Source organism: Taudactylus pleione, unplaced genomic scaffold (assembly GCF_031769625.1).
Source record: "Taudactylus pleione unplaced genomic scaffold, aTauple2 ptg001279l, whole genome shotgun sequence".
NCBI lineage: Eukaryota > Metazoa > Chordata > Amphibia > Anura > Myobatrachidae > Taudactylus > Taudactylus pleione.
Window position 1 is genome coordinate 1,142,270 of NW_028285679.1, and position 15,457 is coordinate 1,157,726.

The 15,457-nt window shown below is 45.7% G+C and overlaps 1 protein-coding gene across 1 annotated transcript in view; it reads right to left on the reverse strand.

Moving 5' to 3' along the window:
* Positions 1 to 15,457, reverse strand: part of LOC148443410 (interferon-induced GTP-binding protein Mx3-like) — a 94,197-nt gene that overhangs the window by 25,201 nt on the left and 53,539 nt on the right. The window contains exons 7-9 of the mRNA XM_088462867.1: positions 12,636 to 12,714; positions 4,417 to 4,539; positions 597 to 741 (exon numbers count right to left, since the gene is read on the reverse strand). Of these exons, the coding sequence (XP_088318993.1) occupies positions 597 to 741; positions 4,417 to 4,539; positions 12,636 to 12,714 (347 nt within the window). The remainder of the gene's footprint in view (positions 1 to 596; positions 742 to 4,416; positions 4,540 to 12,635; positions 12,715 to 15,457) is intronic.

Consider the following 15,457-nt stretch of genomic DNA (forward strand, 5'->3'; position numbering starts at 1 on the left):
CCGGTGCGGTGTGTGTGGCCCCCCGGAATGGGCGCTGGGAGAACTAAATCTCCCAGCAGCCCTTGCTCCTCCCATCAGCCCCCGGGACTCCCAGCAGCCCCTTCTCCAGTAAGAAGAGAGAGGGGAAGCCACCGGGAGCCGCGGAGACCCGGGCAGGTAAGTGAGGTTTTTTTTTTTTTTAATTTACATGGCGCGGGGTTTTCATTGATGAAACTCCCGCGTCCACTGTTTTAATTGAATCCCGCGGGTATCGGGAGCGCGCATACACGCGGGATTTCCGAAATTGACCGCGAGGGGCGCAAGGTTTTAGCCTCACTAAACCTCGCGCCCAATTGAATATACCCCATAGGGTTCACTGTTTGGAAGTCTGAGTGCCGCCTCGTGTGTTACTGGAGTGTATTTGGGGGTGACCCTCGAGGAGGGCACCGGAGCAAGCTGTGTGCTGCATTATAAGCTGGACTGCCAGGGCAGATACAGTATATATATATTTTTATTTATTTACACACGTGCCTTTATTTAAATCATGAGTTGGTAAAGTCTCTAGGGGTCATGTACATCATACAATACAATAACGGATGATCATTGCCATATCTTACACTGCATGATGGACTGGTCCAAATCATTCTTCCATTTGCTGAAGAACCGTCGAAGTCTTGAATAAAGTTTAGGAGTTTTTCTTAGAGACACGAATTCCTCTCCTCGTGTGACGCGGCCGATGTCCTGGTTAAATTGCTGAATTTTCTGTAATGCGGCACAATAATAAGTGTTAGTAAACCTGATAAATGTTACTGACATGAAAGGGACTGAAAAAACGCAGTTCTCCTTTCTGTGCCCTTATACTAATGTGTGAGTTACCGGAGCCTGATTAGGAAACTGGCGCTGTATGGTTTTGGGCAACTACACATAATAACCACAGTGGCGGATCTATAATGGATGCATGGCGTATGGTACACACAGCCCCCTCTGTTCACAACGGCCCACACGCCACACCCTGCACCCACATACTATGCTCACCTCTCCAGAGTCCAGTGTCAGCGCTGCAGAAGTCACCGGGAAAATGATGCAGCAGACATTATTCCAGAGATTGGTGCATGCGAAGTAGAGAAATCACCGGGAAAATGGTGATGTGAGCGCCAGAGTCTACTACCACTGGCGTCACTAGGGGGGTGCGGGCTGCACTGGGTGACACCATCTGAGTGGGTGACACCAAAATAGCAGAGCTGCTCTGCTATTTTGGTGTCCCCCCGTGGGATGGTGTCACCGTGACATGAAGAGAGGCATCGAAAGATGTGGGCTGCTCCAGCAGCTGCAGGAGCGCTGGGGAAGCCCACTGTGTGACGAGAATGGGAGGCGGTAACGCCCCCCAAGATCAACACACATAAAGGGGCGTGGCTTCATGATACAATGCCACGCCCCTTTCCATGAAGCCACACCCTCTTTCGGGGCGCAATACAGCTATTCCTGCTGCACCGGGTGCCATGGAGGTAAGTGACGCCTCTGTCTACTATGCCACGATAGCGGAGGGGGCAGGCGCGGAGACAGCACAGAGGCCCCCCTCCTCTCGTAAGCCGCCCCTGAATCACCATCTTGGATATCCGCACCATCTGGGAGCAACCACTCTCTTGCGTGCAGTCATCTCAGATGTGAACACTGGGGCTGAATCTGCGCGTGCGCAGGACCCGTTCTGTGAATGTGCAGAACGGGTCCTATGTGACTGCACGCAGCCCCTATGCAGAGGCATTTAAAGGGTGGTGCGGGGGCGGGGACGGCCGGCGTTTCTGGAAACGGGGGCGTGTCGTCAGGGCCGGCAACAAAATTCTTGGGGCTCGATACACTGATATCTCCGGGGCCCCCTTAATCCTTGACCCCTCCTCCAAACACACATGCATACGTGTATATATATATATATATATATATATATATATACACACAGGGCTATTTTTCTGGAAAAATAGGTTCATGGTCTTGGGTTGGAGCTACTGGGGGCGGAGCTATAGAAAAAAAAATAGAACTTATCTTATGGAAAATACATTTTGGCCCAGAACATTACATGATAGTTATTGAGAGGTTTAGGAACTGAGGGCCTGATTCAGACCCGCTCGCGAGCGCTGAGCGCTCGCAAGCGGGTCAATGTTGACCCAGTGCGCATGACGGAGGCGGCTCCGTCGTGCGCATGCGCGAGACCCAGATAGCGAAGGGCAAGTCGTCGCTCCGGGTCTCGGTACAAAGGGGTCGTGCTGTCGATGTTGAGTGACAGCACGCCCCCTTTGGTGGGCGGGCCGGGGGCGTGGCTGCCCAGACAGAGGCGTTCCCATGGGAACGCCTACCGTCTGGGGCCGGCCCCACTGACATCACAAGTGATGTCAGTGGGTGGACTTCTTGCTCTGTAAGAGCAAGAAGTCCACTGGGACTTGCGGCAACGAGACTCTACTACAAGGGTCTCATCGCAAGTCCGATGGTCGCGATGGTCTTGACCATCGCGACCATCATCCTGGCCGCTCGCACTAGTTGTGGGTGGTCACCCACAGCTATGCGAGCGGCCAGGAGGCCGCTCTAAAAATACAATAGGCGGGCACTGATTCAGAGTGAGCTCTCTGAAAGAGCATCTGGCTCTGAATCAGGCCCTGAGCTCCTGCTGAAAAATAGCACTATATATATATATTTATTAAGGAATGGCAATATCTGGCAGCTGCCTCTTATACTGAGGACGTGTGAATGGACAGTCATGACTCCTGCTTAACAGGGGATGGGATTGTAATGCAGCTGATTCAAATCCTGACAACGTGAGCCCGGAAGGATGAAATGCCGACAGCGGAGGTAAGTAAAGCTACCCCTTCCCTCTCCCCCCCCTAACCATAACCCTCCCTTAGGGGTGCCTAACCCTAACCTCCCCCCTAGTGCCTAACCCTAACCTCCCCCCCTAGTGCCTAACCCTAACCTCCCCCCCTAGTGCCTAACCCTAACCTCCCCCCTAGTGCCTAACCCTAACCTCCCCCCTAGTGCCTAACCCTAACCTCCCCCCCAGTGCCTAACCCTAACCTCCCCCCTAGTGCCTAACCCTAGCCTCCCCCCTAGTGCCTAATCCTAACCTTCCCCCCTAGTGCCTAACCCTAACCTCCCCCCCTAGTGCCTAACCCTAACCTCCCCCCTAGTGCCTAACCCTAACCCCACCTTCCCCAGCAGTGCCTAACCCTAACCTCCCCCAGCAGTGCCTAAACCTAACCTCCCCCCTAGTGCCTAACTCTAACCCCACCTTCCCCAGCAGTGCTTAACCCTAACCCTCCTAAGGGGGTGCCTAACCCTAACCTCCCACCGGGGGTACCTAACCCTAACCCCACCTTCCCCAAGCCTAACCAAACCCTCCCGGGGAGGGGGTGCCTAACCCTAAGTCCCCCAGGGAGCCCCCTAACCAAACCTCCGCGGCTAAGAAGACATGCACCCCGTACTTACCTCGTTCAGGCCCGCATCGTTCTGGATTCTGGCATCTTGATGCCTATCATACATCCCAAGCCGGCATTCTGCCATCGGGATTGTGACCGCACTTAACTACATCCCCTTAATGCTTTTCAGCTGGACCAGTAAGGGGGAGGACTTGGATTGTAGGGGTGCTATGAGGAGGGGGTGTCATGGGGGGGCAGAATGTCTTTGAGAATGGATGTAATAAGGGGAGTTGAAGACCAGGGGAGGAAGCCGATGTAAGAGGAGAGGAACAGAAAGCAGGATGGCGGAGACCTTGCTAGTGTAAGATAAGTGTCGGTGCTGGAGCTGGGTGCAGGGGGATGGTGCAGCTATAAGTTGACCCACTCACCCATATCTCCTGCAAAGAGCATCAGATTAGCCATTTATTTGGGAATCATACCACGTTATTTCATACACATATAGAATTAGGGTGACAAATATATATATTTTTTGCAGGGGAGCCCGCGCAGGGCCCCCTCCTCTCCCCCCGGGAGGGGGCCCGTGCGGGGCCCCCTCCTCTCCCCCCGGGAGGGGGCCCGTGCGGGGCCCCCTCCTCTCCCCCCGGTGGCCGGCAGCCGACTGACGCGGCTGGCCAGCCACCGGAGCATTAGTAGACTCCGGGCACTAGAGTGTGCCCAGAGTCTACTGCGCATGCGCATAACGCAGGAAACATGGCCGCGGCGGCCATTTTCCCGTGTTCTCAGCAGCACCGACACCAGACGTGGGACCACGGACAGGTGAGTTAAAACAAATATGGGTGCAGGGTGTGTGGTGCGGGGCCACACTGCACCCATTATAGATACGCCACTGATGTTTTGCATTACAATACTTACTGTAGGCTAATCACCATTCATTTAAACTTTGTATGTCAAGGAAGAGAGTGGAAACATTAGATCATTTTCAACCATAATCCATAAAGTGACAAATAATTAGCATATACAGTATGATCACACTTACCTCCACCAGGAACGTCAGCTTGTCACCTTCATTTTCGGGGACACCTTTTCCACATTTCTCCAGCTCATCCTTTGTTAACTGAAGTTTGTTTTTTATCTGAACTTCAAGATTTGGAAGTGATTTCTAAGAGAGTAAAAAAGTTCTTTCTTTAGCGACTTGATCATATGAATTGGCAGCTTGGGGTGAAGGTTGTACGCGTCGCTGGTTCTTACTTTTGGGGGAGATTTATCAAATCTTAGAAAGAAATAAAGTGAAGCGAGATACATGGGAAGATGTACTAAGCCTTAGGGGGGGACACAAGAGGAGAGAGATAAATTACCAACCAATCAGCTTCTGTCATTTTCCTAGCACAGCCTGTAATGGGCCAGTTTTAAGCTGGTTGGGGGTGTCTCTTTCTCTCCACGATTTGATAAATCTCCCCCCATCTATGGTCGTATCTCTTGTAACTGTGGGCCTGATTCAGAGCCGGACACTCTTTGAGAGCACTCGCTCTAAATCAGGGCGTCCCTGTTTTTTTTAAAGATGGCCTCCTGGCCGCTCGCATAGCTGTGGGTGACCACCCACAGCTTTAGCGAGCGGCCAAGTGATGGTCACGATGTGCACTAGCGAGCGGGTCTGAACCAGGCCCTGTGCCCAAAAGGCTGACACCTACAGGGCACAGTTACAGAAGTTTACTAATGACTGATACACACAGACAGATTTGGGGGCCCAAATTATCAATGAGTTTTATCATACGCGCGTCACCTCCTCCGTACCGTCCACTGCCCCATTGTGCCCTCCTACTCTGCCCCTACCCCACTGCCACTATAGTAAGGTGACCTGATAATATGCATATGCCAGGTCACATCCTCCATACTGTCCACTGCCCCACTGTGCCCTCACACTCTGCCCTTACCCCGCTGCCACTATAGTAAGGCGACCTGATAATATGCATATGCCAGGTCACCTCCTCCGTACTGTCCACTGCCCCATTGTGCCCTCCTACTCTGCCCCTACCCCACTGCCACTATAGTAAGGTGACCTGATAATATGCATATGCCAGGTCACCTCCTCCATACTGTCCACTGCCCCATTGTGCCCTCCTACTCTGCCCCTACCCCGCTGCCACTATAGTAAGGTGACCTGACAATATGCATATGCCAGGTCACCTCCTCCGTACTGTCCACTGCCCCATTCTGCCCTCCTACTCTGCCCATACCCCAATGCCACTATAGTAAGGTGACCTGATAATATGCATATGCCAGGTCACCTCCTCCATACTGTCCACTGCCCCATTGTGCCCTCCTACTCTGCCCCTACCCCACTGCCACTATAGTAAGGTGACCTGATAATATGCATATGCCAGGTCACCTCCTCCATACTGTCCACTGCCCCATTGTGCCCTCCTACTCTGCCCCTACCCCCGCTGCCACTATAGTAAGGTGACCTGATAATATGCCTATGCCAGGTCACCTCCTCTGTACTGTCCACTGCGCCAGTGTGCCCTCCTACTCTGCCCCTACCCCACTGCCACTATAGTAAGGTGATCTGATAATATGCATATGCCAGGTCACCTCCTCAGTACTGTCCACTGCCCCACTGTGCCCTCCTACTCTGCCCCTACCCCGCTGCCACTATAGTAATGTGACCTGATAATATGCATATGCCAGGTCACCTCCTCCGTATTGTCCACTGCCCCATTGTGCCCTCCTACTCTGCCCCTACCCCGCTACCACTATAGTAAGGTGACCTGATAATATGCATATGCCAGGTCACCTCCTCCGTACTGTCCACTGCCCCACTGTGCCCTCCTACTCTGCCCCTACCCCACTGCCACTATAGTAAGGTGACCTGATAATATGCATATGCCAGGTCACCTCCTCCGTATTGTCCACTGCCCCATTGTGCCCTCCTACTCTGCCCATACCCCACTGCCACTATAGTAAGGTGATCTGATAATATGCATATGCCAGGTCACCTCCTCTGTACTGTCCACTGCCCCATTGTGCCCTCCTACTCTGCCCCTACCCCGCTGCCACTATATTAAGGTGACCAGATAATATGCATATGCCAGGTCACCTCCTCTGTACTGTCCACTGCCCCATTGTGCCCTCCTACTCTGCCCCTACCCCGCTGCCACTATATTAAGGTGACCTGATAATATGCATATGCCAGGTCACCTCCTCCATACTGTCCACTGCCCCATTGTGCCCTCCTACTCTGCCCCTACCCCGCTGCCACTATAGTAAGGTGACCTGATAATATGCATATGCCAGGTCACCTCCTCCGTACTGTCCACTGCCCCAGTGTGCCCTCCCACTCTGCCCGTACCCCACTGCCACTATAGTAAGGTGACCTGATAATATGCATATGCCAGGTCACATCCTCCATACTGTCCACTGCCCCACTGTGCCCTCACACTCTGCCCCTACCCCGCTGCCACTATAGTAAGGTGACCTGATAATATGCATATGCCAGGTCACCTCCTCCGTACTGTCCACTGCCCCACTGTGCCCTCCTACTTTGCCCCTACCCCACTGCCACTATAGTAAGGTGACCTGATAATATGCATATGCCAGGTCACCTCCTCCGTATTGTCCACTCCCCCATTGTGCCCTCCTACTCTGCCCCTACCCCGCTGCCACTATAGTAAGGTGACCTGATAATATGCATATGCCAGGTCACCTCCTCTGTACTGTCCACTGCCCAATTGTGCCCTCCTACTCTGCCCCTACCCCACTGCCACTATAGTAAGGTGACCTGATAATATGCATATGCCGGGTCAACTCCTCCGTACTGTCCACTGACCCAGTGTGCCCTCCTACTCTGCCCCTACCCCCGCTGCCACTATAGTAAGGTGACCTGATAATATGCATATGCAGGTCACCACCTCCGTACTGTCCACTGCCCTAGTGTGCCCTCGCACTCAGAAATGACAGTTGGGAGCTGATTGGCTGGAGCACCATTTATCATACACAATGAGTTTTAAATCTCGTTGCATATGATAAAACTCATTGATAAATGAGGCCCTTGGTCCTCATCTGAACAGTTTTGTCTGTTTGGGTTACTCTAGGCATATAGGTCCAAACAGGTAGCGCGGTGGCATAATGGTCAGCTTTGCTGCCTTACAGCAATGGAGTCATGGGTTCGCTTCCAACCAGGGCGCTATCTGGGTGGAGCTTGTATGTTCCCCGTGTTTGTGTGGGTTTCACCCGGGCACTCCAGCTACCTTACACTATCCCAAAATATACTGGTAGGTTAATTAGCTTCTGGAATAAAAAATAACCCTTGTGTATACATATTATATAATAGAATATATACATTACAGCGACTGATGTAATATGTGGGTGCTATATAATAATAATGTGGGGGGTGAATCTCAGGATGTATGTATTAGCTGTATATAGTTATAGGATATATACATTACAGTGACTGATGTAATATGTGGGTGCTATATAATAATAATGTGGGGGGTGAATCTCAGGATGTATGTATTAGCTGTATATATAGTTATAGGATATATACATTACAGTGACTGATGTAATATGTGGGTGCTATATAATAATAATGTGGTGGGTGAATCTCAGGATGTATGTATTAGCTGTATATAGTTATAGGATATATACATTACAGTGACTGATGTAATATGTGGGTGCTATATAATAATAATGTGGTGGGTGAATGTCAGGATGTATGTATTAGCTGTATATAGTTATAGGATATATACATTACAGTGACTGATGTAATATGTGGGTGCTATATAATAATAATGTGGGGGGTGAATGTCAGGATGTATGTATTAGCTGTATATATAGTTATAGGATATATACATTACAGTGACTGATGTAATATGTGGGTGCTATATAATAATAATGTGGTGGGTGAATGTCAGGATGTATGTATTAGCTGTATATAGTTATAGGATATATACATTACAGTGACTGATGTAATATGTGGGTGCTATATAATAATAATGTGGGGGGTGAATGTCAGGATGTATGTATTAGCTGTATATATAGTTATAGGATATATACATTACAGTGACTGATGTAATATGTGGGTGCTATATAATAATAATGTGGTGGGTGAATGTCAGGATGTATGTATTAGCTGTATATAGTTATAGGATATATACATTACAGTGACTGATGTAATATGTGGGTGCTATATAATAATAATGTGGTGGGTGAATCTCAGGATGTATGTATTAGCTGTATATAGTTATAGGATATATACATTACAGTGACTGATGTAATATGTGGGTGCTATATAATAATAATGTGGGGGGTGAATCTCAGGATGTATGTATTAGCTGTATATATAGTTATAGGATATATACATTACAGTGACTGATGTAATATGTGGGTGCTATATAATAATAATGTGGTGGGTGAATGTCAGGATGTATGTATTAGCTGTATATAGTTATAGGATATATACATTACAGCGACTGATGTAATATGTGGGTGCTATATAATAATAATGTGGTGGGTGAATGTCAGGATGTATGTATTAGCTGTATATAGTTATAGGATATATACATTACAGCGACTGATGTAATATGTGGGTGCTATATAATAATAATGTGGTGGGTGAATGTCAGGATGTATGTATTAGCTGTATATAGTTATAGGATATATACATTACAGTGACTGATGTAATATGTGGGTGCTATATAATAATAATGTGGTGGGTGAATGTCAGGATGTATGTATTAGCTGTATATAGTTATAGGATATATACATTACAGTGACTGATGTAATATGTGGGTGCTATATAATAATAATGTGGTGGGTGAATGTCAGGATGTATGTATTAGCTGTATATAGTTATAGGATATATACATTACAGTGACTGATGTAATATGTGGGTGCTATATAATAATAATGTGGTGGGTGAATCTCAGGATGTATGTATTAGCTGTATATAGTTATAGGATATATACATTACAGTGACTGATGTAATATGTGGGTGCTATATAATAATAATGTGGGGGGTGAATCTCGGGATGTATGTATTAGCTGTATATAGTTATAGGATATATACATTACAGTGACTGATGTAATATGTGGGTGCTATATAATAATAATGTGGTGGGTGAATGTCAGGATGTATGTATTAGCTGTATATAGTTATAGGATATATACATTACAGTGACTGATGTAATATGTGGGTGCTATATAATAATAATGTGGTGGGTGAATGTCAGGATGTATGTATTAGCTGTATATAGTTATAGGATATATACATTACAGTGACTGATGTAATATGTGGGTGCTATATAATAATAATGTGGTGGGTGAATGTCAGGATGTATGTATTAGCTGTATATAGTTATAGGATATATACATTACAGTGACTGATGTAATATGTGGGTGCTATATAATAATAATGTGGTGGGTGAATGTCAGGATGTATGTATTAGCTGTATATAGTTATAGGATATATACATTACAGTGACTGATGTAATATGTGGGTGCTATATAATAATAATGTGGTGGGTGAATGTCAGGATGTATGTATTAGCTGTATATAGTTATAGGATATATACATTACAGTGACTGATGTAATATGTGGGTGCTATATAATAATAATGTGGGGGGTGAATGTCAGGATGTATGTATTAGCTGTATATATAGTTATAGGATATATACATTACAGTGACTGATGTAATATGTGGGTGCTATATAATAATAATGTGGGGGGTGAATGTCAGGATGTATGTATTAGCTGTATATATAGTTATAGGATATATACATTACAGTGACTGATGTAATATGTGGGTGCTATATAATAATAATGTGGTGGGTGAATGTCAGGATGTATGTATTAGCTGTATATAGTTATAGGATATATACATTACAGTGACTGATGTAATATGTGGGTGCTATATAATAATAATGTGGTGGGTGAATCTCAGGATGTATGTATTAGCTGTATATAGTTATAGGATATATACATTACAGTGACTGATGTAATATGTGGGTGCTATATAATAATAATGTGGGGGGTGAATCTCAGGATGTATGTATTAGCTGTATATATAGTTATAGGATATATACATTACAGTGACTGATGTAATATGTGGGTGCTATATAATAATAATGTGGTGGGTGAATGTCAGGATGTATGTATTAGCTGTATATAGTTATAGGATATATACATTACAGCGACTGATGTAATATGTGGGTGCTATATAATAATAATGTGGTGGGTGAATGTCAGGATGTATGTATTAGCTGTATATAGTTATAGGATATATACATTACAGCGACTGATGTAATATGTGGGTGCTATATAATAATAATGTGGTGGGTGAATGTCAGGATGTATGTATTAGCTGTATATAGTTATAGGATATATACATTACAGTGACTGATGTAATATGTGGGTGCTATATAATAATAATGTGGTGGGTGAATCTCAGGATGTATGTATTAGCTGTGTATAGTTATAGGATATATACATTACAGTGACTGATGTAATATGTGGGTGCTATATAATAATAATGTGGTGGGTGAATCTCGGGATGTATGTATTAGCTGTATATAGTTATAGGATATATACATTACAGTGACTGATGTAATATGTGGGTGCTATATAATAATAATGTGGTGGGTGAATGTCAGGATGTATGTATTAGCTGTATATAGTTATAGGATATATACATTACAGTGACTGATGTAATATGTGGGTGCTATATAATAATAATGTGGTGGGTGAATCTCAGGATGTATGTATTAGCTGTATATAGTTATAGGATATATACATTACAGTGACTGATGTAATATGTGGGTGCTATATAATAATAATGTGGTGGGTGAATGTCAGGATGTATGTATTAGCTGTATATAGTTATAGGATATATACATTACAGCGACTGATGTAATATGTGGGTGCTATATAATAATAATGTGGTGGGTGAATGTCAGGATGTATGTATTAGCTGTATATAGTTATAGGATATATACATTACAGTGACTGATGTAATATGTGGGTGCTATATAATAATAATGTGGTGGGTGAATGTCAGGATGTATGTATTAGCTGTATATAGTTATAGGATATATACAGTACAGTGACTGATGTAATATGTGGGTGCTATATAATAATAATGTGGTGGGTGAATCTCAGGATGTATGTATCAGCTGTATATAGTTATAGGATTCTGGGATACTGGTGCCTGTTCGCTGTTTACTTCATCTTAGCGGCCGGCATGTTGCCTCGCAAAATACAGAATCTCCCCACCCCAATAATGGCGCCACTGTTTGTTCGCACAGAGTGGCGGATGAAATGTACACGCACGGTATAAGAAATGTAAGGGGCGTTCCTGGACGGTGACTGGGATGTAACAGGGGCGTGGCTCAAGAGATGTTGCCTCCCACAGTAGTGTCTATGGCGTGTCACCGATAGTATTTGCGTACATTAAGGCTTGATTCAGAGATGGACGCTAATGGAATCGCAGCTGCGATTACGCACGGAAGGCAGCTGTAAAAATATGCTAATGCACCCCACAGCCCAGCCGGCATAAAGATGCCCACTGCCAGCTTCTCACATGCGTACGATGTCGCTTACCGGCGTAAATATCTGTAACATCAGCGCACATTGAGCGACCACCTTGCCCTTACGGAAGGTTTGATTGGACGCAGATTTGGCAGCTCTCCTGACACACAGAGCTGCGTAGGAGATCGCAGTGGCTAATTTATGCACGTCCATGTAAGGGCGTTCAGACGGTCAGACACGCCTGCGTATATCAGACCACCCCCCGTCACCACTTGCGATGGATTCCTCTGTGACAGCCTGTCACTCACTTTGTGATGGATTCCTCTGTGCGTCCGTAGTCGCAGTACAGCTTATGCGCATGCACAATGGAAAACAATCGCACAATTTGCGTATGTAATCGCCATTGCGTTCATCTCTGAATCAGGCCCATAGACGCAGAACCACTCACATAGGAGGCTATACTCAGACGGATAATCTGCACCTGCCATACGGCTAGTGCAAGGTTCGATGGTGCAACCGATGGTGACTAATGTGAAGCCATGTGGTTCCTGCAACATCGTATGGCGTAAATAGTGTTTTCTGATGTTACCATTCTTTTCAATAGGCCATTAATTTCAATGGGGTATGTGTTTCATGTGGAAATCCAATGGAAATGAATGTTATATAGAAATAAATAGAAGCCCTGTACACAAAATAAATAAATGCCATCGAATATCATGACATTCCGGCCAACTTACATTGATGTGCTCCACCAGTTCCGTTGTGAGTCGTTGTGCTAGAAATGGGACAGTGGCTTTCTCTTCATTCAGGAAGTCGCTGCAGCAATTAAATGAGAGAATTACATTAGCAGATGCATCACTACCGGAAAAGGGCCTGATTCTGAGTAGAACGTAATGTGGTTACAATTACGGCCGCCTACTGCGATAGGAAGTCTCATGTGAAAATCTAAGTTGGCCGCATTATGTGACAGCACTGCCCCCAGCCCTCCGCTTGAGAGAGCCACCCGTCATTACTAGTATCGGCATTTGCAACTGCGCAGGAAACGAGACTGAAGGCGGACAGATCTCTGCATACTCACCTCAGAATAGGTCACAACTCAGTCAGCGCGGACATGCCATGGCCACTGGACAATTATGTGCAAATGCCCCATCACCTCCTATTTGCCACTTAGTAACTCCCAATCAGCCGCACATGAGATGCGACTGAGATGTGGCCAACTGGGAATCGCTCATGTTTGAATAAAGTTATGTATATGCTGCTAAACATCATGGGATGCTCAGGGGTAAATGTACTAATGTGATAGTTTCAGAGATGTTGCCCATAGCAACCAATCAGATTCTATTAACCTTTAGCTTGCACCTTTTAGAAGATAATAGCTAGAATCTGATTGGTTACTATGGGCAACATCTCCATTCTAAAAACTCTCACTTTAGTAAATTTACCCCTCAGAATCAGTCCCAAAGGGCTAATGTAGTATCCTCGGAACTTCTGACGCTGCGGGAATATATGCGAGTCTCCCCGTATTTTTAAAGTGTCGATCCTTTTAAAGGCTAAACCAGCTTGGTTTAGCCTTAAAAACGATTGTTACTTTAAAAATACGGGGAGACTGACATAAACCCCCACAGCCTCAGAAGTTCGGAGGCTACTACATTTAGTCCAAAGAGTCGATTTCCGTGCAAATAGTCTTTTATACACTGTCAGCCAATAACAAATATTTATTCTGTTTCCAGCATCAGGAGTTCTATTGCCGGTCTTACTGCTTGCTTAGAAACAACTTGGAGGCATCTGAGAAGATACTGTAGAAGCAAAATTAATGATTTCAAATTAATTAGAATTATTGCAATATCTGATGTCTTTTATTTGATACATTTAGCAACGTGTGTCAATTATAATGTAATGAAAGAACCTCCAATTCTTTATTCTTTTGCTGTGCGAGCTTGGAGTGTATCCAACATAGGTGCATCGGGTGCAAGGATGGCTTATGAGAAGGGGGGGCCCATGTGTAGTCTCCATGTGTTCCCCCTCCTCTCTTTCCGACGGTGAGGGGAGTAGACTCAATCCCCGGGTACACAGTGCATTCTCACATACACCTCTCCCACTATGTATGTCCAACTGGGCTCACAGAGTAACACTCAATCGCTAGTATGGGACCTCACTCACCAGAACGCTTACAAAATTATTTTGGGGGGGGGGCCCTGTGATGCTTGTTTATCAGCTCCACGGTCCCCTGCTCTACTCTTCTGAGCATCGGCAAATCAGCCCCTCAACATTGCTTATTTTACTTCGCAGCCCCTTGGAGGTGGGTAATAAAATGAAGCTTTTATAAATATCAGCGTCGCGTGCAGCCGCATATCGTGATCCAATATCTCTCTAGGTTGAATATGCCCCTATATGTGGGTTATAGACAGTAAGAAGGATACAGCCATGTCTTAGATGTTGTTCTATTATGTTTTATTTCTTAATCATATTAGATCAAAAGAGGCCACTATTACATTGAAAAGCAATACATTTAAAAGGAGCTATATTCTTACAATGTTTGTTGCTTCATTGTGCCCGGTAAACCACAGTTTTGCCCAAAGCACTCAGGAGCACCAGTCCTTTGCCAATATAAAATATCCATTAAATGGTCCAAAAGCTCTGTCTATTATTCTACCATAGACAACGCTTTTGGATCACTCAATTATTGTGTTTCTTTAGTGAATTGAGCTATTAGGGCCCTTAGGGGGACATTTGCCAAATTATAGGTAGGTACTGTATTAAAGCAAAGTAATAAAAACTATCTAATACACAATAGTGACACATGAAATAAAAATGGATTGTATGGGGTCTATTTATTATCACTACATTTATACAAAAGATTTTCACCTACTTTTGTATAAATTAAGTGTCAGGGTTATTCATCATACATGTAACGCAGGAGATATCACTGATATCTCCTGTTCACAATTGTCCCCCGATAATTTCCAAATTCCCCATACTATAGTATGGGGATGTGTACATTATGTAATTCATCAAGTTCCGAAAGAGCATTTTTTTCAGAACTTGACAGATACTGTACGCCATTCTGAGATGGCGTACAGTACCTGACAGAGCAGATTTCCCTCCCTGCTGTGTCCTCTTACCTGTAGCAGCTCCCTCCCGCCTCGCAGAGCAGTCCTCCTGTGAGCCGGGGCCAAGGGAGAGGGCACAGCAGTGGTGGGGGGCTGCATGTCTCAGTGGAGGGGGGCACAGATTTCGGCCATGCTGACAGCTGTAGCTCTGCGGAGGATGAGGGGGGTTTGGGCTGGACACAGACACCATCAGAATTGGTGAGCGGGCGGGCATACGGGCAGATAGGCAGGGGAAGGGAAGGAGGTTCTCTTTTCGCATGCTGCTGCTAGTCTCTTCGCAGTCTGTCTTCAAGCCGCACATGCACAGCTTGAAGACAGGCAGAGAAAACTAAAGGAAGACCGGCGGAGCAGGAGAAAAGTCTCTCACTTCCAAAAGACTGACTTTGTAGTAACAGCAGTATTTCAGAAGTGATAGTTTAGGGCAGGAGGCATGATGAATGCCTCCTAAA